The sequence below is a fragment of the Oreochromis niloticus genome, unplaced genomic scaffold (genome assembly GCF_001858045.2).
Source record: "Oreochromis niloticus isolate F11D_XX unplaced genomic scaffold, O_niloticus_UMD_NMBU tig00006539_pilon, whole genome shotgun sequence".
Taxonomy (NCBI): Eukaryota; Metazoa; Chordata; class Actinopteri; order Cichliformes; family Cichlidae; genus Oreochromis; species Oreochromis niloticus.
Genome location: NW_020328055.1, coordinates 269,084 through 294,450, shown reverse-complemented (window position 1 = coordinate 294,450; position 25,367 = coordinate 269,084). Strand labels below are relative to the sequence as shown.

Genomic DNA, 25,367 nt, shown 5'->3' with positions numbered 1-25,367 from the left:
GTTTTTCTAAGAAACTTACTCTTGTTGTAGTCTCATAACTGTTTAAATATGGTGGGTTTAAATGATGAGTAACAAACACTTAAATAAAATAATTGGGTGAACAAAACTTAAAGACTCCTTGTGTCACGGTTCTGGGTCAGTGTTGACCCAGAACCGTGGATCATTATGGATTGTTTTCTTATTCTGCTGGTGTTGGTGGTGGCGATGATGATGGTGGTGATTATTATTAGAGTTTCTGATTATTCGTGTTTTAGGAATTGTGGTCACGTACTGTTGGAGTTCCATGTGTTATATTCTGCCTCTCTGTCTGCGTCCTTGTTTAGTGGTTTATGGTTTCCTGTTTTGTTTTGAAGGAGTGTGCCTCATGTTAGTGTGTGCAGCTTTGTTCCCCCCTGTCTCGTTTACCCTGATCTCTCCCAGCTGTGTCTCCCTCCTGTTGTCCATTCCCTGATTACTTCCCTGTGTATATTAGCCCTGTGTTTGCCCTTGCTCAGCGTCGCGTCGTACCCTCAGATTGTGCCTGTGTGTTCTTGTGTTCAGTATTTTCATGTTCACTGCCATCGCTCAGTTTATGTTTTGTTTTTGTGCCAGCAATAAAGCTGAGGTTTTAAGTTACAATTCAGTGTCAGAGTCCTGCGCTTGGATCCTCTCCGCCTGCCCGCACACAGAGCCCTGACACCTTGTCTTTACTTCTGTTATTCAAGGTAATCAATAATTAATCAATGCTCAGATATAATGTGAGATTATAGCAACAGCCACTGTATAGTCCAATAACATCACATAAAGTGCATTAAGCAGCCATTTTATTAGGTGTTTTAGAAACTGCTGATCTGCCATGAATGGTCTGAAAAAGAGAAAATATTCAGTGAGTGGCAGGAGAAAAGGCCTCGCTGATGTCAGAGGTCAGAGGAAAATTTCCAGACAGCTTTGAGCCGAAATCAACAGTAACTCAAATAACCGCTCAATACAACCAAGATATGCAGAAGAACATCTGAACCTTTGAGCAGATGAGCAACAGCAGAAGATTTGTTGCAGTTAAACCTGTTCTGAGAGCACGTGTTCATATTTGCTTTCAGTTGAAGAGCAATTTCACTGCTGCTGTTGACCGTGTGTTATTGTATATACTCTCTCATACACATTTAAAAATAGATTGAAGTAATTTGACTGAAAACATTAAAAATGCTGGACAGGAAAGTGAGAGCTCTAAAGTTCTAACTGATAAAAGTACGGCTGTTTTGATGAGTTGTGCGAGCAGTGAAGTATGAACAGAAACAAAAGGCAGGCTGATGTTACTTCTACTAATAAAGAGTACTGAGAATGTTTGTTCTTTTCTGGGTCAAATGTGACTGTTATCTGTTCAGATGGATTTTAGATCTATGATTTTGGGTCAAACAAAGGAAAACTGCATTTTTAAGGAATCTTAAGCAGTGAGCGAGTCATGTCTGAGTGTACGTACACAAACACAGCTTTGTGTACGTAGCTTAATGTTTAGTCAAAATTATAAATAAAAAATCAACGAAAAATAAGATCATGTGGTTTTATTTCATGTTTTAAAATTTTTTTTAAGGAGACGTAGCCACATAAAAATAAATTAAAGAATAACTGGCATAACTGGGTACAGTATTCTGTGTTTGTCTGATATTAGAAAAACACTGACAAACACTCTCTCAGAAGAGATCCTTGATCTTAAAGTTTTTATTTCCTCGTTAAGTCAACTTATTAAAAATTGTATGAATGGTTGATCAGAGGAAAAAGTACATATAGTTTCTGCATTCAGAAGGTTGGTCTGAATAATTAAAAATACAATGTGTTAACTTGAAGTAGAGGATGTGTGCTCGTCTTTGAGGAGGAGGAGCTGATGCAAACTATGATCTCTACCATGTTTGAAGACATGATGCAGAATATAAGACAGGGAATACATGATTAACCACCACTGTACACAGAGCAGAGACAAATGGCCTTGACAATGAATCATCCTGAGTTCATGGTTGTTTTTCTAATCCTTTCAATTTACTGGGCTGGTAAGAAAAGTGCAGTCGTTTTACTAACATTGTTGTGAAAGTGAAATGATAAGCTTGGAAAACAGTCACTAATTATTCTTGTTTGTCTGCAGGTACTGAGAGTCAAACACTGACTGAGTCTGAATCAGTGATTAAAAGGCCTGGAGACTCCCACAGACTGACCTGTACATACTCAGGGTTCGGTGGTGATTATAATAATGCTTGGATCAGACAGGCTGCTGGAAAAGGACTGGAGCGGATTGCTGTTATCTGGAGTGACAGTAGTGGCAGCTACTACTCTGAGTCAGTCAGAGGCCGGTTTACCATTTCCAGAGACAACAGCAGAAAGCAGGTGTATCTGCAGATGAACAGCCTGACAACTGAGGATTCTGCTGTTTATTATTGTGCCAAAGAGTCACAGTGACACAAGAGGAAGAAACTCTGTACAAAAACTCAGCACATCAAACCAAGTCAGAAAAACAAAACAATGCTCAGTTTGCTTTCTGCAGTTCACTTTGAAAATTTTTTAAAGATCAGTGCACTGAAAGCAAGAAATAATACAGGATTATCAGGACCTCATATCATTAAATATTGTATCTTGTGTGTGCTCATTTGCTCTGTTATATAATAACATAATAATAATAATAATAATCTGAACTAATGTTGTGAATTACAATTTTCTTTTGTATACACCAAAACATTTTTACAACTGCCAGTTTTAAAATTTGAATTTGAAATTGGTCAGTGTTAGTATGTAAGCAAAGCAAACTTCCTCACTGACTGTTATATTTATCCTAAACAAGTGTTGTTAAACCTAAATAGATTCTCCCTGTTCTCTGAAACATTTATGAATGATGTCTTGATGAATGCTCAATCATCCAGGTAAGGAAATCCCCAAAAGTTATTTCTGTTCATCTGGACGTAACGTTTTCAGTGGGAGAAACTCATCAGAGTGACGTCTTGAGTTTCAGCTGACTGCAGGTTTTCCCAACCTTATAAACAGTACATGTGCACAATGACTGAAACTAGCACCACTGAAAAACAATGAGCTCTGAGATCAGTTTCTTCATCATTAATATGGAAATTGTCATTCACTTTGACCAACAACCACTGACCAAAGACCATGGATGAGTGATGAAATGTTTGTCATCCATGGTCCACTGAAAACGCAATGTTCAGATGAACAGAATCAACTTTTTGGGATTTATTAATGATTAATCATTATTTATTAATGTCAGAGGTCAGACTATTTACACCATTTTAACAGATATGTAGATCAAAATCAGGTAGACATTTTTATAATAACAGAAACTTATTACGGGGAATTCCTGACCTTGGTCAAAGTTAGCCAGGGTCATAATGTGAAGGCATATAATATGAACAGTTTCTAAGGGTTTTAACTAATATTTACTTGTACATTTTTATAGCATATTAGAATAATTCATTTTTGTTTCCTGTGGAATTGATGCAAAAGCCTGATTTATTTCTCTTCTACTTATCTAACTTCAGAGAAGTTGACAGCGAGTTAAGGACATGCAGTTTAACAGTATGGACTACAGGACAGGACTGCTGCTGTTAACCATCTGCTGGGCTGGTGGTTAAGAATACGTAGCCACATAAATATCAATAATGTTAAATTTTATAATTCACTCGTCACTCCCTAACAATCCTGTTACAGATCTTCAAGTTACTGAGTTTGCAACTTCTACCTTTGTCTCAGGGTTTTCTCTGTTTTTATCCACCATAAGAAAAGATGGTATAGAGGCTAAGCCTAGGCTTGAAGCCACTGAGGTGTTCGTTGGCGGGGGTGACACAATGTCACTGGTATGCATGAACTTATTAAACTTGATACAGTCCAATAACTCAGCCGTACTTATCTTGTCCTTTAGAGCTTTGTTCCAACACCATTTAACATAATAGGGCAGCGGTCACAAACATTTTTTTTCCAATCAACAACACACCTGCCGCTAATCACGAGTGTCTACCTTAAATACCTCCACATAAACATAACATACAGAAAACTCCAAAGGTGACCTCTAGCAACATACATAAGGTATCAACCCAAAAATGGCTTCTACAGATGGGCTAATGCTTTCTAAGTTGGACCAAACTGGTGACATGAGGAAAAAAAAATAAAGCAATATAAGTATATTATTTGTCTATGGAAGAAATATAGTATCATCAGAATCCAACTTTTTTTAGACATTGAATTTATAACACTGAATTTTTATCCTCCAAATTTCCCTGCAAAAATATTCACCTGCAAAAATTCACCTGCAAAAAATTCACCTGAAAAAATTCACCTGCAAAAAATTCACCTGCAAAAATTCACCTGCAAAAAATTCACCTGCAAAAATTCACCTGCAAAAATTCACCTGAAAAAAATTCACCATCAAATATTCACCTGCAAAAAATTCACCTGCAAAAAATTCACCATCAAATATTCACCTGCAAAAAATTCACCTGCAAAAATTCGCCTGCAAAAATTCAACTGCAAAAGTGTTGAACTTAAATGACCCAAGCCAGAGCAATCAGCACTAGATCGAGTCGAGCGGCTCTCAGCCAATTAAATTACGCTGTTTGATCACATGACACCGTTAGCCAGCAGTGTGTCTCCTGAAAAGAGAGCTGATTAGCGGTGAGTGATTAAGTTTTTCTCCTAAATAGAGATCATTACAGAACGCCTAGTCCTACTTAAAATCCCATTCATTTTTCTTTTATTTTATCATCTACTCGAACTGAGGAAAACGTTTGACTAACTCAACGAACATTTCCGCGCCTCCCCTGCCTGTCTGCAGAGGCAGTTTTGAATTTAGGAGTGGCAAGATGGCAGCGGCAAACCCTGGCGGTTCTCCGGTAAGTATATTATGTTTTATCTTCAAGTTTGTCTTTTGAAACGTTAATTTTATTTAAATCCGTTGGTCACGTATAAAGTACACAGACGGGGTCTTTGCTCAACTCGTCTGAGGCGTGTCTCACTAAGCGCTACATGCTAGCATCCTGCTAACCGAGCTAACCTTTACATGCTGTGCTCTACAAAATAGGATACTCGGTACAAAACCATACTCCGCAGATATTGATAGATAGACGAACACTGCAAATATAATGTGGGAAACGAGAACGGCATTTGGTGAAGGGGTAAAATACACCATGAATAAAGCCATAGAGTGAATGGCTGCCATGGTTGCAGAACGGCTTGATTTAATGACAAGAATGGGGAAGAGTGAGGTGAAGTGAACCAAAGCCACAAAACACGGTCAGACAAGGCGGGAATAGGGCAGTGATATGTCCGTCAGTATGAAGTTGGTGTGTGCTTTGGTGAACAAAAACTCGAGACCGGTAGCAGGAAGATGGGTGACTCGTGTTTCACTGAAATAGTGGTGAATTAAAACATCCTTTGTTGGGGAAATTTAGGTGTAAATGCATCCATACAGGCGAGACAGAGGCAGACCAGGCAGTGAAGAAAACAAGGCAAACATTAGAAATATTAAAACGGAAATATAGGATTAATATAACATACAATTAGGGAAAATTGAAGGAATACAGTGTAAATTATACTGTAAAGTCATTAAAACAGCATAACCTGATTAAAAGAAACATGTAATTGGGTAGGATGGTGATGATGATGATGATGATGATGATGATGATGATAATATTAAAAAACATGTACAAGATGGGCATGTATACTTGTACCCAGAATTTAACAACTATAAAGTTGTGGCATGCCAGTACCTTACCCCATCCATTATATCCACACTTTCAGAAAAGGATATGGTCAATATCTTTACAAATACTATCTAAACTTAAACAGATAGCATAAGTTAAACAGGATATTCCCTCTGCATTCTCCTAGAGAGAATACATCAAATTAAACAAATAAGTAGTCTATGGCATTTAAAAGTGGTTACCTACAATTCTGAAATAATAATACTAATTCTTATTGATGATGATATTGTATTTGAAATCCTGGTGTAACACTGAACCCGACATCATAAAATGATTACCCTTGTAATGTCAGGGAGCTACAACCAAGGAGGGAAAATATTACTATCTCACCCCTTGTATCCAATTACATAACAGCACTGCTTGGTAAAGGTGTTGAATTAGCTGGGTCGCTCAGTTTGGGGAAAATTGTGGGTAGCCTGCAAGGGCCTCAACTTCTCCATTCCCACAATGTGCAACAAATGGGCACAGCTGATCTTCAAGAGTGGAACATTGGCCAGTTACTTCCAACTTTAACGTATTTTTGCAAATATATTCTTAAAATTGTCTCTTTACACAGATCATAATGATACAAGATGGCACTTGTGTAATTTCCTACAAATTCAATAAATCTAAATAATTGTTACTATCCTGTTAAATCCTGAAAAATGTTTTAACAGCTGTGTTAAACTTCATACTGACACATGCTGGAAAGTGCATTCATGAGACTTTTTTTTATGCCTTCTAGAGCAGTAGCAATCAAAGATTTTAAGGATTCTTTTACATTTTTTTTTAAACACTTTGATTAAGGCATATGTTGTTCTTTATTGTCAGATCTAAGTTTGTTTAAAGCTTCGAATGTTTTGGGGTACACTTCTTTGTTTTCAGGGTTCGTGGCAACCACGGATGGGGAAAATGTGGAGGTTGCACGGCTGATGTTTACTGTTCATGGCACAGGAAGAGGCAGTTTTATTTCAGGAATGAGTGAGCACAATCAAAGGTTTGTTCTCATAAAATACTGTCAACCTCCAATGTTTCTGACATAAGATGGAAGGTGTCGCAGCTTTATTTCCATTATTTAAAAATACATAAACATTTAAAGGGTATAGCTTTATGAAAAAGTTTTATAGTAAAATGTCTTTAGAGAACAGTGCCCTATCCAGCAGGATATATTGTCTGATATGTGTCAGGTGTTTTTTGTTGTTGTTGTTGTTTCTTTCAATTTCCATTATTTACCCCTCAAGGAAGAAAATATTGGACAGGTCCTACAAACCCCAAAGAGCCTTCAGGACTCTGCCCTATTTTTAGTTATTCACACACCTTTTCCAGTCTGTTACTTCCTTCCCTGAATGTTCATTCTGTGTTAATGGTCTGGTTGTCATCTCATTTGTTGCCACTGATCATTACAACCCTTTTGGCACCTTTTAAGTGATATGCCTGGGTCCTTCCTACATGCCCTGATAATGTATTATTACTGTTGTCATGCACACATTTCATGTAGGGTTAGAAACAAGCAGGGAATTTCTCATACACACCAAAGAAAGGCCATACCTAATTAAATATTTTTTATATATTATTTCAGAATAGAGCGACTGTGGAGAGACCTCTGGGTGCCATTACATGCTTTACTACGATGTTCTTCACAACCTTGAGGAAGAAGACCTTCTTGACATTTCAAATGCTGCACACCTCTTTTGCTGCCATTACGTCTTTCTTCCTCGACTGGAGGATGATTTTAATACATTTTGCAGTGGATGGGACAACCATCCACTGCGAACAGAAAACAACATGAGTCCCAACCAGCTGTGGGAGTTGGGTCACAGATATCACCCTGTTCCTGTTCCAGAAAACACACAGGTAAAGGTGCACATTTTTAGTACTCATTGATTCTCTTACAGAGAATGTGATGATTTTATGGATAATTAAAGTCAGTCATAAATCCACAAACACAACAAGCTGAAAGTCAGTGATGCTGCTCGGTTTGCAGTCCTGAATATCACGGCACAAGCAGGATTCACTGCACTGTTAATGTTAGCTATGTTATATTGCTGCCTCTGTTCGGTGGTGTCGAGCCAAACGGACTTTAACGTGTGTTTGAACGAGCTGACGGTTCACTCGTTGAGCCAAACGGACTTTAACGTGTGTTTGAACGAGCTGACGGTTCACTCGTTAAGCTGAAAGAAAGATGCTTTAATCACAGGAGTCACACATGTGTCCACTGCACCATCTGGGAACTCTTCTTGTTTAGCACTCGTAATAACACAAACACTAAATCCTCCTTCTCTTGTGCTGTTTTGTAGCAGTGTATACACCTGAGACTGTCACCTGTCTGTCTGTCCTGCACTCTGTTTCTTTCTCTCTGATTGTGGAATAAAAGTATGAACATGTATTTATAAGTTACACTTGTGTTTGAATCCTGCAGCTTATCACACATTTGATTTCCATGTGTGACGACTGCAAGTGTCCAGAGTGAGGACAGACTGAGGGACCCACTGCTGCACATCACCTGTGAGGCTTTGCACCCCTGATGATCCACCAGGACAAACTCAGCAGTGTGTGAGGAAGAGGAGGAGGAAGAGCCAGCAGCAGCTGACAGATGGAGAGAATAGACAGACTGTTCCCTGTTTGTGAAGGACTGCTAGAAAAGTTTAACATAACTAATTGTCTGTCCTGAATCAGTCTTATTAGGTAATGTTCAAATAATGTTATCGTTCCAGTGTTTTCAGTGTGGGAGAAAGTACTCAGGGCCTTCAAGTTACACACTATGAAAGGCAGCAACAAGTTTAATATTCAGAAACCTAAAGTATGTATCAGCAGCAGAATGGAGCAAAAATAAATGTTTGTTTCAGTTCTATGAAGCTTTGAGTATTTTGGATTAGTAGCACTGCTGTGTTTGTTGCATCATATTGCTGTAATTGTTTATATGCTTTATATATTCTGAGGTAAGTTGATCTATAGTGTTACATCATATTCTATAAGGATGTTATGTGTTTGTAGACTTTCTGCCCAGTTTGACCCATTTTGCAGAAGTCAGCCTGTTTAAGGCTCTGATATCTATTCTGTATGACTTAAAGCAGTTATGACATGGTCTGATTTTCTCACCCAATAAAGGAATATTTAATATATCAGTCTACTCTTCATTGTATCAGAAACAGTTTTCACAGCTCGTACGTTTTCTTTTTACACATATATGCAAGCATTGAGCCAAATGTAATAATGCCAACATATTAAACAAACATTTGTCTCTTATATATAATACATCTACATATACACTGTCAAAGATATTTGTCTTTGAGTGAAGATTTAAGGTGACAGGACTTATAAATAACTGGAACTTGAATCTTTACTGAAGCTCCGTATTTGACTCAGAGTTCATTCACATGATTGTCACATCACATGTGCTGTACCAGTGTACCTGCACATGTGATGTGACAATAGAAGTGATTTGATTTGAGAGTTCAAACTCACTGCTGCAATAACTTATGATTAATATAATAACTATGATATTGGCCATATCATATTTACACTGACTTTAGTCTCATGAACAACATTAGCTAATTGTTATTTACTAGCTAATCTTAAATGACTGTTCAGTACAGAAATGAAGGCCAACAATCATGTTTTACAGTCCTGTGGTCTCAGCATCAGATACTTATTAAATCACACAAAGCTCGTGTAGAAACAAACACACGAACAAAAATATGTTCTCCTTCATTTCTGTCAAACAAAGCTGTACGAAACGTTTCCAGCGGTTGGTGTTATGGTTGCTAGGCAACCTGGGAAGCGCGACGGAGGCTAGACCGTCCCATTTCACGAGCCTCGCACTTCCGGCCTTAGCGGTCTTTGAGTACGCGGCCCTTGAGGATCGTTGAGGCTGCGTACTTTAATGCTGCAGACCCTGAATTGGGATACAGCCCCTGAATTGGGATACAGCCTTAATCACTCACCTCTAAACAGCTCTCTTTTCAGGAGACACACTGCTGGCTAACGGTGTCATGTGATCAAACAGCGTAATTTAATTGGCTGAGAGCCGCTCGACTCGATCTAGTGCTGATTGCTCTGGCTTGGGTCATTTAAGTTCAACACTTTTGCAGTTGAATTTTTGCAGGCGAATTTTTGCAGGTGAATTTTTTGCAGGTGAATATTTGATGGTGAATTTTTTGCAGGTGAATTTTTTGCAGGTGAATATTTGATGGTGAATTTTTTTCAGGTGAATTTTTTCAGGTGAATTTTTGCAGGTGAATTTTTTGCAGGTGAATTTTTTGCAGGTGAATTTTTTGCAGGTGAATTTTTGCAGGTGAATTTTTTGCAGGTGAATTTTTGCAGGTGAATTTTTTCAGGTGAATTTTTTGCAGGTGAATTTTTGCAGGTGAATATTTTTGCAGGGAAATTTGGAGGATAAAAATTCAGTGTTATAAATTCAATGTCTAAAAAAAGTTGGATTCTGATGATACTATATTTCTTCCATATTTGTCCATTATAAAGGTTAGCATTAATAAGTAAAAATGTGTTTGTCTCTCTTTTAAAGGAGAGTGAACTGTACATACTTGGGTTGTGGTGGTGATATTGATGCAGCTTTAGTCAGACAGGCTGCTGGAAAAGGACTGAAGTGAATTATTTGGATCACTTATGAAAGTAGTAGTTCCTGCTACTGTCAGTCATTCAGAAGTAAAGTAAATAATTTTTACAAAGCTTCACCACAGTTAACCGCTTATCATTTATTAATACTAATTACAACCTGCAGGGAAAGGACTGGAGTTGAGTGGAATGAAATGCTGGAAATTTACAGTCCAAAGAACAAGGTTAGCATAAGCTTAGACTCTTCCAGCAAATCATTATGTCAGGGGCTGGGTCTGAAACCCAGCATTTTGAGTTCATTTGGTATTTTTGATTTCTTATATTATATTGAAAATATGTTAAGTCTTATGTTGGTATTATCAGTTAGGATTTAGTTGAGCGTTATTCTAGATTAGGTTTTAGACGGTACCATCGGTACAGTGCCGTCTCCTCCCGTGTCTGTGTTTTGGATCCGTTTAATAAAAACACCAGGATGCCCCGCCATGACACAGTGACAGCATTTAGACAGATTGTGCAACCTAAAGACACTGCTGTACATTACTTTCCCAGAGACTGACAGAAATCAGACATTAAGAGTAGATCAAGAACCCCTAAGTGCCTGTTTACAACATGAGCTCTCAGACCACTGAACAATTCAAGATCGTTTTTCTAAGAAAAAACAATCCTGCCTGCTTAAAAGATCCATGCTACATATTTTCTGAAATCAAAAGTGTTTTTTTATTTCAAAAACAATCAAACTCAGTCATACGGTGTGAAGACTTTGTTTTATCACCTCCAGTGATTCTTTTCCTTCTCCCTTTTAGGAGAAAGTGAATGCTAATCTTAATGATATTTTATACTGGGACTGTCAAACAGTGTGTCTGTAGTGCTGTAAGGTTTTCTTTACAAATCCTTACAGTACTTGGGTGATACAGTGTGTGTGTACTAATACCCTGCTCCAGTCCTGCTGCTGGTGAGTCCGATGGTTGTTCCTTACTCACCTCAGAGGAGGCTCATAGGTCTACATGCTTCCAATAGGACAGCAACTCAGTTGGATTTGTTTAAGTTTTGATACATTTCTGTTTTAACACTCAAATTCTTAACCCCTTAATGCCCAGTGTATCATATTTGATACATACAGTTTTTGTGTTTTTGAGACATCATCAGTGCGTTCCCTCCCCCAAATAAAAATCTAAATCAATTTCACATTTTAAAGCAAAAAACTGCACAAAACAACACTGGATGTAGCAAATATGATACAAAATAAAATTCACATGGTTTTTTTATATTTATTTTTTTATTGCAAAATGATTTAATTTGAAATATCTGACAATTAATTCATGATTTAGGCTTTAAAGGTTTAACGTTTGAATCCTCCTTGCCCCCTCTTGAAATATGTCTCATCAAATTCTGTAGTCATGAATGCAAAGTTTCTTTTTGTGTTGAAACTATGATGTCTCTTACTGTGATAGTCATCAAACCTGTAGTTTCCTGTGTGCTGAGGCGCCACTGTTGCATCAAAGGTTCACGGTTCTCCTGCTTCTTTCAGTTTTAACTTTGGTCCCAAAACACTCGGATGTAACAGAAAACGTCCATCTAACTTCTCAGTGTGGGATTTCTTGGAGGCGAAAGTAATTGATCATCATGCACCAGCCACAGAGAGCTTTCACTTCATATATATTTTAAACTTTTGCATCTGAAATCTAAATGATCTTACTTAGCTAATGTACTTTAAGATTTTGTTTATTTACTTACAGGACAATGAAAAAATGAAAATACTGCAAATGGACTTAAATATATGGTATTCAGTAACTGAACTTAACTAGTTGCTTTTGTCGTGGATTTTTGTGTTAATAAAGTCTGCAACCAGGTCAGCTGTGGTCAAGCTATTTTATTACTGCATGCAGCAGAGCAAACGCACACATCAAAACATCACGGTTATACATACATAAGAGCTCTAACCTTGGGGCGTCGCAGTGTCCCTTTTATAACATCGCACAAACTCTCTGTATGTCTCACCCAGGCTGCTGCTGGTCAGGGAAGACTCCCACTATCATTTCCCAGATGCTGGCCTTCCTGAGAGTTCATCATTCTGAGCAATAGTGAAACATCCTTAGGCTTAGCTAAGCTGTTTTTCAGCAGGTCATACTGACACATACACAAACTTCATCTAAGCAAACAAAGGTTATACAAGAATCCTACAGTGAAGTTATAAACACCTAAACTTTCCAGAGCAAATTTAAGTATTGAAATGAGTTGTGAAAAAACATATTATGACCTTTTAATTAGTAATTAAAACCAAGATTTCCAGTAGCTTCTGCTGCACATAACTGGTTTACAGCTGAGTCAAGTAAAGTGCTCCCCATATTACACACAAGTGCTGCGGTAGAAATAATGAATTACAGGGACTGGATCCATATAATGCACACAAATACCATCAGCATGTTGCCAGTGAAACATAAATTTTGGGTCATATACTTATTATAGCAGTCAACACAGCACATACTGCTTTCTATGTAAAGGAGTGGCTTAGCTGCTAAATGCTTAAATCCTGTCATTAGTAGTCACACAAAAACTTGGGCAACTTCCTTTGAATACTTCTGAGTTTGAGATCTTATAAAAGACCTTTGCTATGAAATAAGTCTTTTGATCTAATGTAAGTTTTAATATTTGAAAACGTATGTATTATAAAGTAAAAATAAACTATAATCAAAAACAAGAAAATGATACTTTTCTGTTTTTTCAAGTTTTTACTTTAAGAAAACTGGTATTTGTCAGTGAGGAGGAGTCGATGCAAATCTCATTCTTTCAGTTCATTTATATATGTTGAAGAGTAAGTGTTGTGACTCAATCTAATAGACAAGCTTTTGACTGGACAACAACTTTAACAACTTTAACAATGATCACATCTGTTTATTTAGTTATTTTACACATACTATTTTGTTTCTTGGCTGGTAAGGACACATTTTGTTGAGCATTTAAACTGACATAACAAAAAGTGATTGTACTAAAAAGTTAAAATTTCTGTAGGTACTGAGGGTCAAACACTGACTGAGTCTGAATCAGTGATTAAGAGGCCTGGAGACTCCCACAGACTGACCTGTACATACTCAGGGTTCAGCAGTGATATTCATGCTACTTGGATCAGGCAGGCTGCTGGAAAAGGACTGGAGTGGATTGCTTGGATCTACGATACTGGAAGTAGCATCTACTACTCTGAGTCAGTCAGAGGCCGGTTTACCACCACCAGAGACAACAGCAGAAAGCAGGTGTATCTGCAGATGAACAGTCTGACGACTGAGGATTCAGCTGTTTATTACTGTGCTCGATAGCCACAGTGACACAAGAGGAAGCAACGCTGTACAAAAACTCAGCCAAGTCAGAATTTGCTTTCTTCCATTCAAAGCATGTCCAGCACATTAAAAGCAACAACAATTACAAAGATCAAGCAGCTTCATCGAGAACTTTGAAGACTAACAATTTTGTCTTCCTATTTTTATGTGTAAATTTTTAAATTCATTTTGTATGATTCTGTTAAAAGTTTTAAAGAAGTCATAAAAAATCCTCTGAAAACTGTTAATCTTTTAAAAGTTTCTTTTTTCTATTTCATACATCGGTCCATATGCAAAATAAACTTCCTTCCAGACTAACATAGAGACTTTATTTAATACACTTGGTTGCAACAGAAGGAGAGAAGCTCCCTGCAGAAAACTGTAGCTCTGCTGCTGCTGCTGGATGCTGTGAGTCTCATTGAGCACAGACACTGACAGCATGGACACTACACATGGTTACTTGTATTAGAACTGTGTTTAGCATGACCTGAACAAAAACACACATAAAATGTGCTTGAACAGTTATACCATGAAACCACCAGAGGGGGAGCTCTAAGACCATGAATGAATTGTAGATTGTTTTTATGACGTCATATTATGTGACTTTTAGTGTCTTTTGTGTTCATGTCGTCAGTTTAAATTATGCCCCATGAATTAAAACGTTATAGTATGAAACCACCAAAAAGAGGAGGAGACAATGCAAAACTGCTAATGTCACTTCATATATACGGCAGCACAAAACACAAAGACTCAACATACACTCTGCAGATTGAACAACAACAACAACTGTTACAATGATCAGACCTTTTTATTTAATATTTTTTCTTTTTCTGTTTTATTTCTCGGCTGGTAAGGACAAACTAATTAATTGGAAAAATAAAACTATGTGAGGAAAATTTGATTACACTAATGAACTCTTAACACTTTTAGGTACTGAAGGTCAAACACTGACTGAGTCTGAATCAGTGGTCAAAAGGCCTGGAGACTCCCACAGACTGACCTGTACATACTCAGGGTTCAGCAGTGATATTGTTGCAGCTTGGGTCAGACAGGCTGCTGGAAAATATCTAGAATGGATTGCTGTTATCTACAGTGGTGGTAGCACCGACTACTCTCAGTCATTCAGAGGCCGGTTTAGCATCTCCAGAGACAACAGCAGAAAGCAGGTGTATCTGCAGATGAGCAGCTTGACAACTGAGGATTCAGCTGTTTATTATTGTGCGAGAGCCACAGTGACACAAGAGGAAGAAACGCTGCACAAAATCCCATCAAACTACGTCAAACACTGATTTCAGGTTTCTTCCCCCCAAATTACAGAAAACACATTTAACTCAATCCTCATACTCAGAAATGCAATAAAGCTTCCCCAGGAAGAGGAGTACAGAAGTCTGGTGAGGAACTTCGTCACATGGAGTCACACAAACCACCTGCAACTCAACATCTCAAAGACCAAGGAACTGGTTGTGGGCTTCAGGAGGTCCAGAGAAGGTCCACTGCCGGTTCAGATAGAGGGGGAGGAGGTGGAGGTGGTTAACAAGTACAAGTACCTCAGGCTGTGGGTGGACAACAAACTGGACTGGTCATGCAACACAGAGCACCTGTATAAAAAAGCCCAAAGCCGACTGTACTTCCTCAGGAGGCTGAGGTCTTTTAACATCTGCAGGAAGCTCCTGAGGATGTTTTACCAGTCAGTGGTTGCTGGAGTACTTTTCTATGCTGTAGTGTGCTGGGGGAGCAGCACAGCAAAGAAGGACTCATCCAGGCTGGAAAAACTGATCAGGAAGGCTAGCTCTGTGGTTGGCATGAAGCTGGACACTCTGGTGACAGTGGCAGAGAAAAGGACACTAAAAAAATTGCTGGACATTATGGACAATGCTGGGCATCCTCTGCACACGGCCATAAACAACCAGAGGAGTCTGTTCAGTGACAGGTTGCTTCTCCCAAAGACAAGAACCAACAGACTTAAAAACTCCTTTGTCCCACACGCCATCAGACTGTTTAACTCCTCTCTGGAGGGGAGCGGGAGGGGAAACAGGAGGACAAAGGAGGGGGGAACAACTAAGCTGTAGTGCCTCTTCACTTCACTGTGCAATACTTTTTGTGCAATACTTTTTGTTAATAATCAACGGTGCAATAGACTTCAATACTGGAAATGTGCAATTCCCTTGTATTCTTATTCCAATTTATTCTATTTATCCCTTTCGTATATTTTATTTATATATGTCTCTGTATTTATATATGTGTATATATATAATATTCTGTTCACGTTCTGTAACTTCTGTCGGTGCTGTGCTTTTGGAAACCGAATTTCCCAGAGGAACCCACCCGAGGGATTAATAAAGTTTTATCTTATCTTATCTTATCTTATCTTATCTTATCTTATCAAAGGCACAAGGATCTGCAAAATATTTAACAGTATCAATTGGGATTAGTAATCCCATTTCAAATATTTACTGAAATTGCACTCTTATTTAGTTTTCAGCCCACATGTATTAATCTTTAATAGTATCTTTTTTAATTATATTTCTGAATTAAGGCAAAATAAAACAGAGAAAACAATATGTTGTTTTTCAGACTGTCCAACTTTAAACCAGAGGACTCTTCTGTGTACAGTATTACTGTGTCTGATACACACATTGGTACGAGGAAATGTTGAAGATATACAAAAACTCAATCCGTTCCTTTGTTGTGTAAATACCACCAAGTGGTATTACGGCTCTAAATATGAATGTACAAATCCAAACTAAGAGGGAGCAGCTGCTGTTGTGGTTTGTGGTCTTCTGTTCCTTATTGTCAATAAAATGTTATTTTCTTTAATATGCATACAGGTGCACAAAACAAGAGCTCAAAGGAAGCTTCCTGTTTCCTTCACTGTGAACGGTCCTACATACTCAAAAGAGTCAAAAGAGATTCTGAATCTCAAGAGTTTCTTTTCCTGGTTAATATCAGTATAAAAAATCTTTCTGAGCAGAAAAAAACAGACAACCCCCCCCCCCCCCCCCCCCCCCCCTATAGATCCTTTAACAAATTTAATAGACCACCACCCAGTGTAAGGTTTATGACACAGCTACCCTAAATTACTTACAATAATATATATTTTTGGAATGTTGTTAATTACTGATCTTATCCATGTATTTCTTAAATTATGTTTTATTTAAAAATAGCAAAAAAGGAAATCACAATATTATGTTTTAGTAAGATGTTAAATTACAGATATTTATTTCCTGAATAGAAAAAATACTTTTATTGGTTGACTGTTATGCTTGATTAATTTCTGACTTTTCTGACAGAGAAGTCAGAGAAGTGTACCAGCTATTTCCAAAAAACAGGTTTTTGAAAGATTTATAAAATGTTAGTTTTGACAAGTGCTGTAATAAATCTTTTAACCACTGTAGTATTGATTTCTTTATAATGATAGCCTGAATACTTGCTGAATGCTAAATTTCTGTCACCTGGAGTGTGGTTCTCTTTGAGGAGGAACACATGCAAAATTATATCTTCCATCTTTGAATATGTGTCACAGGATAAAAAACAAGGACTACATGATTGAATCACACCAATGTGGACTGGGCAGAGACAAATGGCTCCTACAATGAACCATCCAGCATTGACGGCTGTTATTCTTGTCCTGTCAGTTTACTGGGTTGGTAAGGACAGAAGTATTTCTTTTACAAACATTATGACTGGATGACAAATTATATGCTTGAAGTACAAAGGCTAATTATGTTTTTATCTGCAGGTACTGAGGGTCAAACATTGACTGAGTCTGAACCAGTGGTTAAAAGGCCTGGACAATCCCACAGACTGACCTGTACATACTCAGGGTTCAGTAGTGATATTAGTGCTGCTTGGATCAGACAGGCTGCTGGAAAAGGACTGGAATGGATTGCTTGGATCCGATATGATGGTGGTAGCACCTACTACTCTCAGTCATTCAGAGGCCGGTATACCATCTCCAGAGACAACAACAGAAAGCAGGTGTATCTGCAGATGAGCAGCTTGACGACTGAGGATTCAGCTGTTTATTATTGTGCTCGAGAGTCACAGTGACACAAGAGGAAGAAACTCTGTACAAAAACTCAACACATCACAAAAGGGAACAATTTACTTTCTGCTGTTCACATTTATAGTAATGAACTGCAATTCAATCTCATTAACACAAGAAGAAACAACAAAGGCACAAGGATCTCCAAAATATTTAACAATATCTGTTGGGATTAGTCATCAATTTGATAATCTATTTCAAATATTTACTATAAATTGCACTCAGCATCTTGTTCTTATTGTAGCATGCAGGGAAAGGACTGGTATGGATCTGAATATAATCCTGGTGATTCATTCAGCAAAGATTTAGCAAAAATAAGTTTAGCCTCAACTTAGACTCTTCCAGCAAAGCACTGACTGCAAGTGGACATATTGTGCAGACTGAAGACACTGCTGTGTATTACTGTGGAAGAGAACCACAGCATCAAAACATCCATAGAGTTGAACAAGAACCCCTCAGTGCCTAAACAGTTATAACATGAAGAAACCAGAGGAGGAGCCCTCAGACCACTGATGAATTTAAGTTATTACATTATTCAAGTGATTTTACAATGTGAGTTACATAATGCTAGAAGAATGACTGATGTGAAAATATGTGAGTCAGTATATCTACTGACTCACATATTTTATTGAGTCAGTAGATATTGTATTTCACTTTGACATCTACAAATTAAAACTCTACACAGATACTTTGGGGCTACTGTGTTTACCTCAGGTTGTTATTAAATAAGCAAACATCAGAATTTGTCTGAGGGTGTTTTTATTGTTGTTGTTGTTGTTGTTGTTTACTAGCTGTCAGAAATCCAATTTAAAAATTATTTTAAAAGACTTTGCACTGTTTAGAAAACAGGTTAAATAACATAGTTAAGACTAAAATTATTGACAATTTAACAATTTTATTGCACCTTTGCTGTTACACCCTATCTTGATTGTGATGATCCATTTATAAGCAGTATGTTTCTCACTGTTATGTTGTCATGTTATATTACAGTTCAAACAAGTGTGTATCACATGCCTGTAGTGTGACGTGGAAGTCTAGTTGTGTAATTATGTAAGATTGAGAAAATATAGATGTTTGTTTAAAGAACTGTTTTTGTTTCTTGTTTTGGCGCTTTTAACATTTTAGATATTTTTAGTAAAACTTTAAAGATTTTCAAAATGCACATATCATTGACAGTCACTGAGAGCAGGTTAACCAGCGAATATTTATAAGAGTAATTTGATTAAATGACAAACAGTTTAAACAGTTTAAATGTAAACATAAACATAAACACTGTGTGATAAATTAAGATCTGATAACTTTAAACATTTCAGGAACTAAAAATATAACTTTATTGCATGCAACCAATGTATATATTTTTTTCGTGTTCTTGATAACTTGATAGCAGAGGATTTTATTGTTTATTACTGTGCTGGAGACTCACAGTGTCACAGGAGTGAGAAACACCATTTTCTCACAGAAGTTACAGAGATTACATTTAACTCATCAACATACTGGAAGATTCAATAAAGCTGCTTCACTGGGAGATTGTTTTTGTGAAGACTCTGTGTTCTTCAGTTTTACATTAAATATTTCGTCTGTCCATGTGTACATGCCAATGTGAATATTTTCATCGGCCTTGTCTAAATAGAGTTTTTAAGGTATGAAAAACACATCAAACTTTATATTTGTGTTTTAAATAATATTTTTATTGGAATTATCTCCATTTTTTTATTGTTAATACTGATTGCCACAGTGTGATCTCTCATAATCTGTCAGCATCCATCTATGTGTAAAGCAAACTTCCTGACACTCTGCTATAAAGCCTTGAAATCATGGTGTCAGTTAAAGCAGAAGAAAAGTTCTCATCAGATTATCTTGAGTACCAAAATGTTCTCTGTGGCTCTGCTGCTCCTGCTGGCTGCTGGATCCTGTGAGTCTGACTGGAAAAACAAAACAAAACACTGACAGTATGGTCACAGCATACTGACTGTTACTGTCACATAAAACATGTTTTCTCCACAGGTGTGAAGTGTGAGCAGCTGACACAGCCAGTCTCTGTAAATGTGCAGCCAGGTAAGCGTCTGACCATCACCTGTCAGGTCTCTTATTCTCTGGGCAGCTATCGGACAGTTTGGATCAGACAGCCTGCAGGGAAAGGACTGGAGTGGATTGGTAGCAAATATACTGGAGATTCATTTTACAAAGATTCACTGAAGAGAAGTTTAGTATGGCTTTCAAATGTACAGAAATGAAGTACAGTTATTAACAACACGTTTGAAGAAACAATGAAAATGCTTTGTAACAAACTATAAAAATAACATATTCTGCTTGCTTATATATGAAATGTTTTCACAATAAATTTCCAGTCTAGCTGTAAGTGAGGGGGTAATCCATAGTTCTTTTGTTGTCTTTCAGTGTCAATGTTTATGCAAAGTAAACTTCCTCACAGACTCTTATAAATACCTGATATGATGCTGTGAGTTCCAACAGGAGAGCAGGAGCTCCCATCAGACCACCTTCGATATCAACATGTTCTTTGTGCTGCTGCTGTTGGCTGGTTGGTCCTGTGAGTCAGAGGAACTGAGATAGAAATACTAACAGTATGATTGCAGAATATTGTTATTTTTTTACAATTGCACTGATGTTTTATCCACAGGTGTGAAGTGTGAGCAGCTGACACAGCCAGCACCTGTGAATGTGCAGCCAGGTCAGAGTCTGACCATCACATGTCAGGTATCTTATTCTCCAGACAGCTGGAGGACAGCTTGGATCAGACAGCCTGCAGGGAAAGAACTGGAGTGGATTATAATTGGAGGCAGTGGATATACCACATACTACAAAGATTCACTAAAGAATAAATTCAGTATTAGCGCTGACTCTTCCAGCAAGACAGTGACTTTAAGTGGACAGAATATGCAGCCTGAAGACACTGCTGTGTATTACTGTGCCAGAGAGTGACAGTAACAGAAACCATCAGCAGGCCCGAACAAAACCTCTTAGTGGCTGAGCAATTGTAGCATGAAGCCACCAGAGGAGGAGCCCTTAGACCACTAAAGAATTGATGGGTGAATTTACTCAAAAAAATAAATTGGGAAATTCCTTAGTGGGTCACTATTCTTGATCGAGATAGTCGTAGTAAGAAATTATGCTCACGGCAGTTCAGCACCAGTTTACCATCGCCAAGGGAAACAACAGAAAGCAGCTTAACATCAGAGGACTGTTTATTATTGTCCTCAAGAGACACAAAGCAAAGACCCCCCAATAGCTGTAACAAGAAGCCACCAGAGGAGGAGCCTTTAGACCATTTATGGTTTTGGATTGGTTAAATGAGAAAAGGCTTGTATACTTTCTATAACAATGAAAACTCAAAAAGTAAAAATAAAGAAGATATGAAAATTACAATAATTTTATTCAAAAACAATAAAAAAATGCTGATATATGGTACACCCATAACTTAACTTGATAAGCCTAAGTTTAATCAAACTTGCTTGTGCCCAAAATATAGACATAACATAAGCAACTATAATGCAAGTCTTTAATGAAATGTCTCCAAACTAGAATTTAAGATTTAAGTCAAAGCCTTCAAAGCCTCTTATTCTTTATTATTAGACTTTACGGAATTAACAAACTAAAAAGTGTGCTGCTTAATATTCGCAGTGTAAGAGCACATATTCAAGTATTCAGACATAATAGCAAAAGATTACAGCAGAAGAATAAGATGAACACATACGCAGACATGCTGCAGCTCATGAATTCCTGCAAAAAATGTAAAAATTATGAGTGCTATTGACATTTTTGCATGAGCTAAGGTGTGGTTCTCTAACAGATGGAGGAATTGACACAAGGTTCACTTTTCCCTAATTAGCTTGTTTGTTCGTAGGTACTGTTAAATCCTAACTGAGTGTGAACCAGTGGTCAAAAGGCCTGAAGAATCCCAGAGACTGATGGGTATAAAGTGAGAATTTGACAGTCATTACTGGAACGCTTGAGTCAGACATGCTGCTGGAAAGGTAGTGCAGTGCTACTCTGATTGAAATGAATGTTACTCTCAGCAGTTACCATCTTCACAGACAGCAACTGCATCTGCTTATGAATAATTTAAAGGTTTGTGAAGCATAGTGATTAAAGTATAAATGTATATATCTAAGCTGTCAGTAAAATAATTTTGTAAAACTAGGTGGGAGGAAAGAGGGAGAAATACATATTGTAAATTCAGTCACACTGTCTTGTTAATTGTTCATTTTGATCATTAGAAATTCTGCATCACAATTATTTATAGTACATAGTCATATTACAGACAAATATGATTTATACATTTTCCAGCTTCTGCTTCTCACTTTGTGAAAAAGAGGTATTTTTTTGTAGAGTAGGAGGAGCCAATGCAAAACTGATATGGCCAATGCCTTCAAATATTCATCTGCAGAGTAAAAGTCACAGACTGCAGAGTGGACACCAACAATGACTTTTACAATGATCAGACCAAACTGTTTAGTTATTTCCCTCATTTTGTTTTCTACCTTGGCTGGTAAGGATACATAAATCTGTTGGACAAACAAACATTTTTTTGATAAAAATGTGATCACAACAATGAGTTAATATTTCTGTAGGTACTGAGGGTCAAACACTGACTGAGTCTGAATCAGTGGTTAAGAGGCCTGGAGACTCCCACAGACTGACCTGTACATACTCAGGGTTCAGTGATAATAGACACGCTGCTTGGATCAGACAGGCTGCTGGAAAAGGACTGGAATGGATCGCTGTAATCTGGAGAGACAGTAGTGGCAGTTACTACTCTCAGTCGTTCATCTCCAGAGAAAACAGCAGAAAGCAGGTGTATCTGCAAATGAACAGCTTGACGACTGAGGATTCTGCTGTTTATAATTATGCTTGATACTCACAGTGACACAAGAGGAAGAAACTCTGTACATACACCCATCAAACTAAGTCAAACACTGATTTTAGTTTATTTTCCCCCAAATTAAAGAAAAATACGTTTAACTCACTCACACAGTCAGAACTACAATAAAATTGATTTTGTGAAGCCTTTGTGTTGAACAGTTTTACAATAAATAGTTTTTTTGGTGGATGTTTAAATGTAACTATTTTTTTCTGCCTTGTCTAAATTGAGAGGATTTTTTTTTTTTCAGAAAAACAAATCCAACACTATATTGGTTTTTAAATAATATATCCCTTCATTTGTACTAAATTGTTTCTTACTTATAGTGACAGCCACAGTGTGATCTGTTTTCTCTTATAATCTGTCAGCATCCATCTGCATGCAAATCAAAATTCCTCACAGGCTGATATAAAGTCTGACATCATGCTGTTAGTCACAGAAGATGAGAAGCTCCCATCAGATCATCTTTAGTACCAACATGTTCTCTGTAGCTCTGCTGCTGCTGCTGGATCCTGTGAGTCTCACTGAACAGAAACACTATGACCACAGCACACTGATTCTTACTGTTACTACATTCAACATGTTTTCTCCACAGGTGTGAAATGTGAACAGCTGACACAGCCAGCCTCTGTGAATGTGCAGCCAAGTCAGCATCTGACCATCACCTGTCAGGTCTCTTATTCTTTGAGCTACTGGACAGCTTGGATCAGACAGCCTGCAGGGAAAGGACTGGAGTGGATTGGGATGAAAAGTACTGGGAGCTCTTACTACAAAGATTCACTAAAGAGCAAGTTCAGCATTGACTTGGACACTTCAAGCAAGACAGTGACTCTAAATGGACAGAATATGCAGCCTGAAGACACTGTTTTGTATTATTGTGCCAGAGAGTCACAGTAATACAAAACATCAGCAGACCTGAACAAAATCCCCTCACTACATGCACACATTTGTAACATGAAGCCACCAGAGGAGGAGCTCCAAGACCAATAATGAGTTGAAGGGTCTATTTACTCAAAATGAAAAGAGAAAAAAAATGTGGAAATTCCTTATTGTGTTGCTATTCTTGATCGAGGTAGTCGTAGCAACAAATTATGCTCACAGCAGTTAAGCACCAGTTTACCATCTCAACATCTCATGATACAGTCATTTTTTTCCCTTCAGATTCAATGCAATACAAAAACAGAATAGAAAATGATTCAAAACAATCTGTGCTATTTTATATAAATGCAAACTGTGTTCTGTTATGTTGTGTTTTTATGGAGTCTGCAGCAGAGAGACTCTACAGTAAATGGACAGAATATTCAGCCCGAATACACTGCTGTGTATTACAGGGCCACAGTCACATTCACAGAAAAAAAAATCTCTAAGACTCCAATAAATTCCTGTTGTTTCTGTTTATTTTTTTAAACTCCTTAGTAAGAACCTTTTTGTGAGTTTGTAAGTATTGATAAAGCTCTAAAATAAAAGGCCAGTACATGAAACTGATCAATGACGTTATAAACGGATTAATTTATGACATAAAATACTTTTGTTAAAAAAAATTTTTGTTTGCGAGCTTGTATTTATTAATTATATTGTACACTTTAATCTATAAACCAATAAGTTGTGCAAAGTACTTGTTTATATACAGAGATATAGAACATAACATTTACATGTACATTAAATGTTATAACATTTTTTTAAATGACAAAAAGTGTTTTTTTCTTTCAGTTTTATTAGCAATCAAATCAAACTTTTTCATGTTGTATGGATTCAACATACAGAGTCAAGTAAGGTCGTAACTACTGAAGTTCTCCTCTTCCTCTAATATTGATGTCTGCACTGTAGACTGGGCAGAGACAAATGGCTTAAACAATGATCAGAAATTATATTTGGCTTGCTTTTCTCATTTTAATTCCAGCAGCCAAAAGCCAAAGATGCAGGATTCACCCTGGAGAGGTCAATAATCTCTCATGGGGACAAGTTTTAATTCTCCTTTTAAAATTCAGGTTTTGATGAATGAAATACCCTTCAACCTCAGAGTTATTTTTTAAGATTGTTTTTGTTTTTCATCTTATAAAAATGTTAAAAACACAGTCTCTATTACTGCTTAAGCAATCAATGTATCTCTAATAATGTATCCGCGTCCGTCTGTATGCAAAGTAAGCTCCCCCACAGACTTGATATATTGCTGCTGGTTGCAAAAGAAGAATAGAAGCTCCTGGGAGATCACTTTCAGCACCAACATGTTCTCTGTAGCTCTGCTGCTGCTGCTGGCTGCTGGATCCTGTGAGTCTCACTGAACACAAACACTGACAGCATGAAAACTACACACTTTTAATTTGACTGCATTCAATGTGTTTCTTCCACAGGTGTAAACTGTGAGCAGCTGACACAGCCACCCTCTGTTATACTGCAGCCAGGTCAGCGTCTGACCATCACCTGTCAGGTCTCTTATTCTTTTGACTACTGGACAGCTCGGATCAGACAGCCTGCAGGGAAAGGACTGGAGTGGATTGGGGTGAAAGCTACTGGGAGCTATTACTATAAAGATTCACTAAAGAGCAAGTTCAGCATTGATTTGGACACTTCAAGCAAGACAGTGACTCTAAATGGTCAGAACATGCAGCCTGAAGATACTGCTGTGTATTACTGTGCCAGAGTCTCACAGTAACACAAACTGTTAAGACCCCTGAACAAAAACCTCTCAGGGCCTGAACAACTGTAGCATGAAGCCACCAGAGGAGGAGCTCAAAGACCATGAATGAATTTAAGATGTTTTTCTAAGAAACTTACTCTTGTTGTAGTCGCATAACTGTTTAAATATGGTGGGTTTAAATGATGAGTAACAAACACTTGAATAAAATAATTGG

The 25,367-nt window shown here is 37.5% G+C and overlaps 1 long non-coding RNA gene and 2 gene segments (V, D, J or C); all 3 read left to right on the top strand.

Moving 5' to 3' along the window:
• The first annotated feature begins 4,397 nt into the window (after positions 1 to 4,397).
• Positions 4,398 to 8,184, top strand: LOC109202077 (uncharacterized). The gene is made up of 4 exons (XR_002062044.2): positions 4,398 to 4,856; positions 6,591 to 6,702; positions 7,285 to 7,559; positions 8,125 to 8,184. It is a non-coding gene; the product is annotated as an uncharacterized LOC109202077 (long non-coding RNA).
• An 11,904-nt stretch (positions 8,185 to 20,088) lies between these two features.
• On the top strand, positions 20,089 to 20,723 carry LOC112845278 (Ig heavy chain V region 5A-like). The segment is given in 2 exon segments: positions 20,089 to 20,184; positions 20,275 to 20,723. Coding segments are annotated over 2 exon segments (339 nt in total).
• A 3,903-nt stretch (positions 20,724 to 24,626) lies between these two features.
• On the top strand, positions 24,627 to 25,367 carry LOC102075630 (immunoglobulin heavy variable 4-30-4-like). The segment is given in 2 exon segments: positions 24,627 to 24,783; positions 24,867 to 25,367. Coding segments are annotated over 2 exon segments (456 nt in total).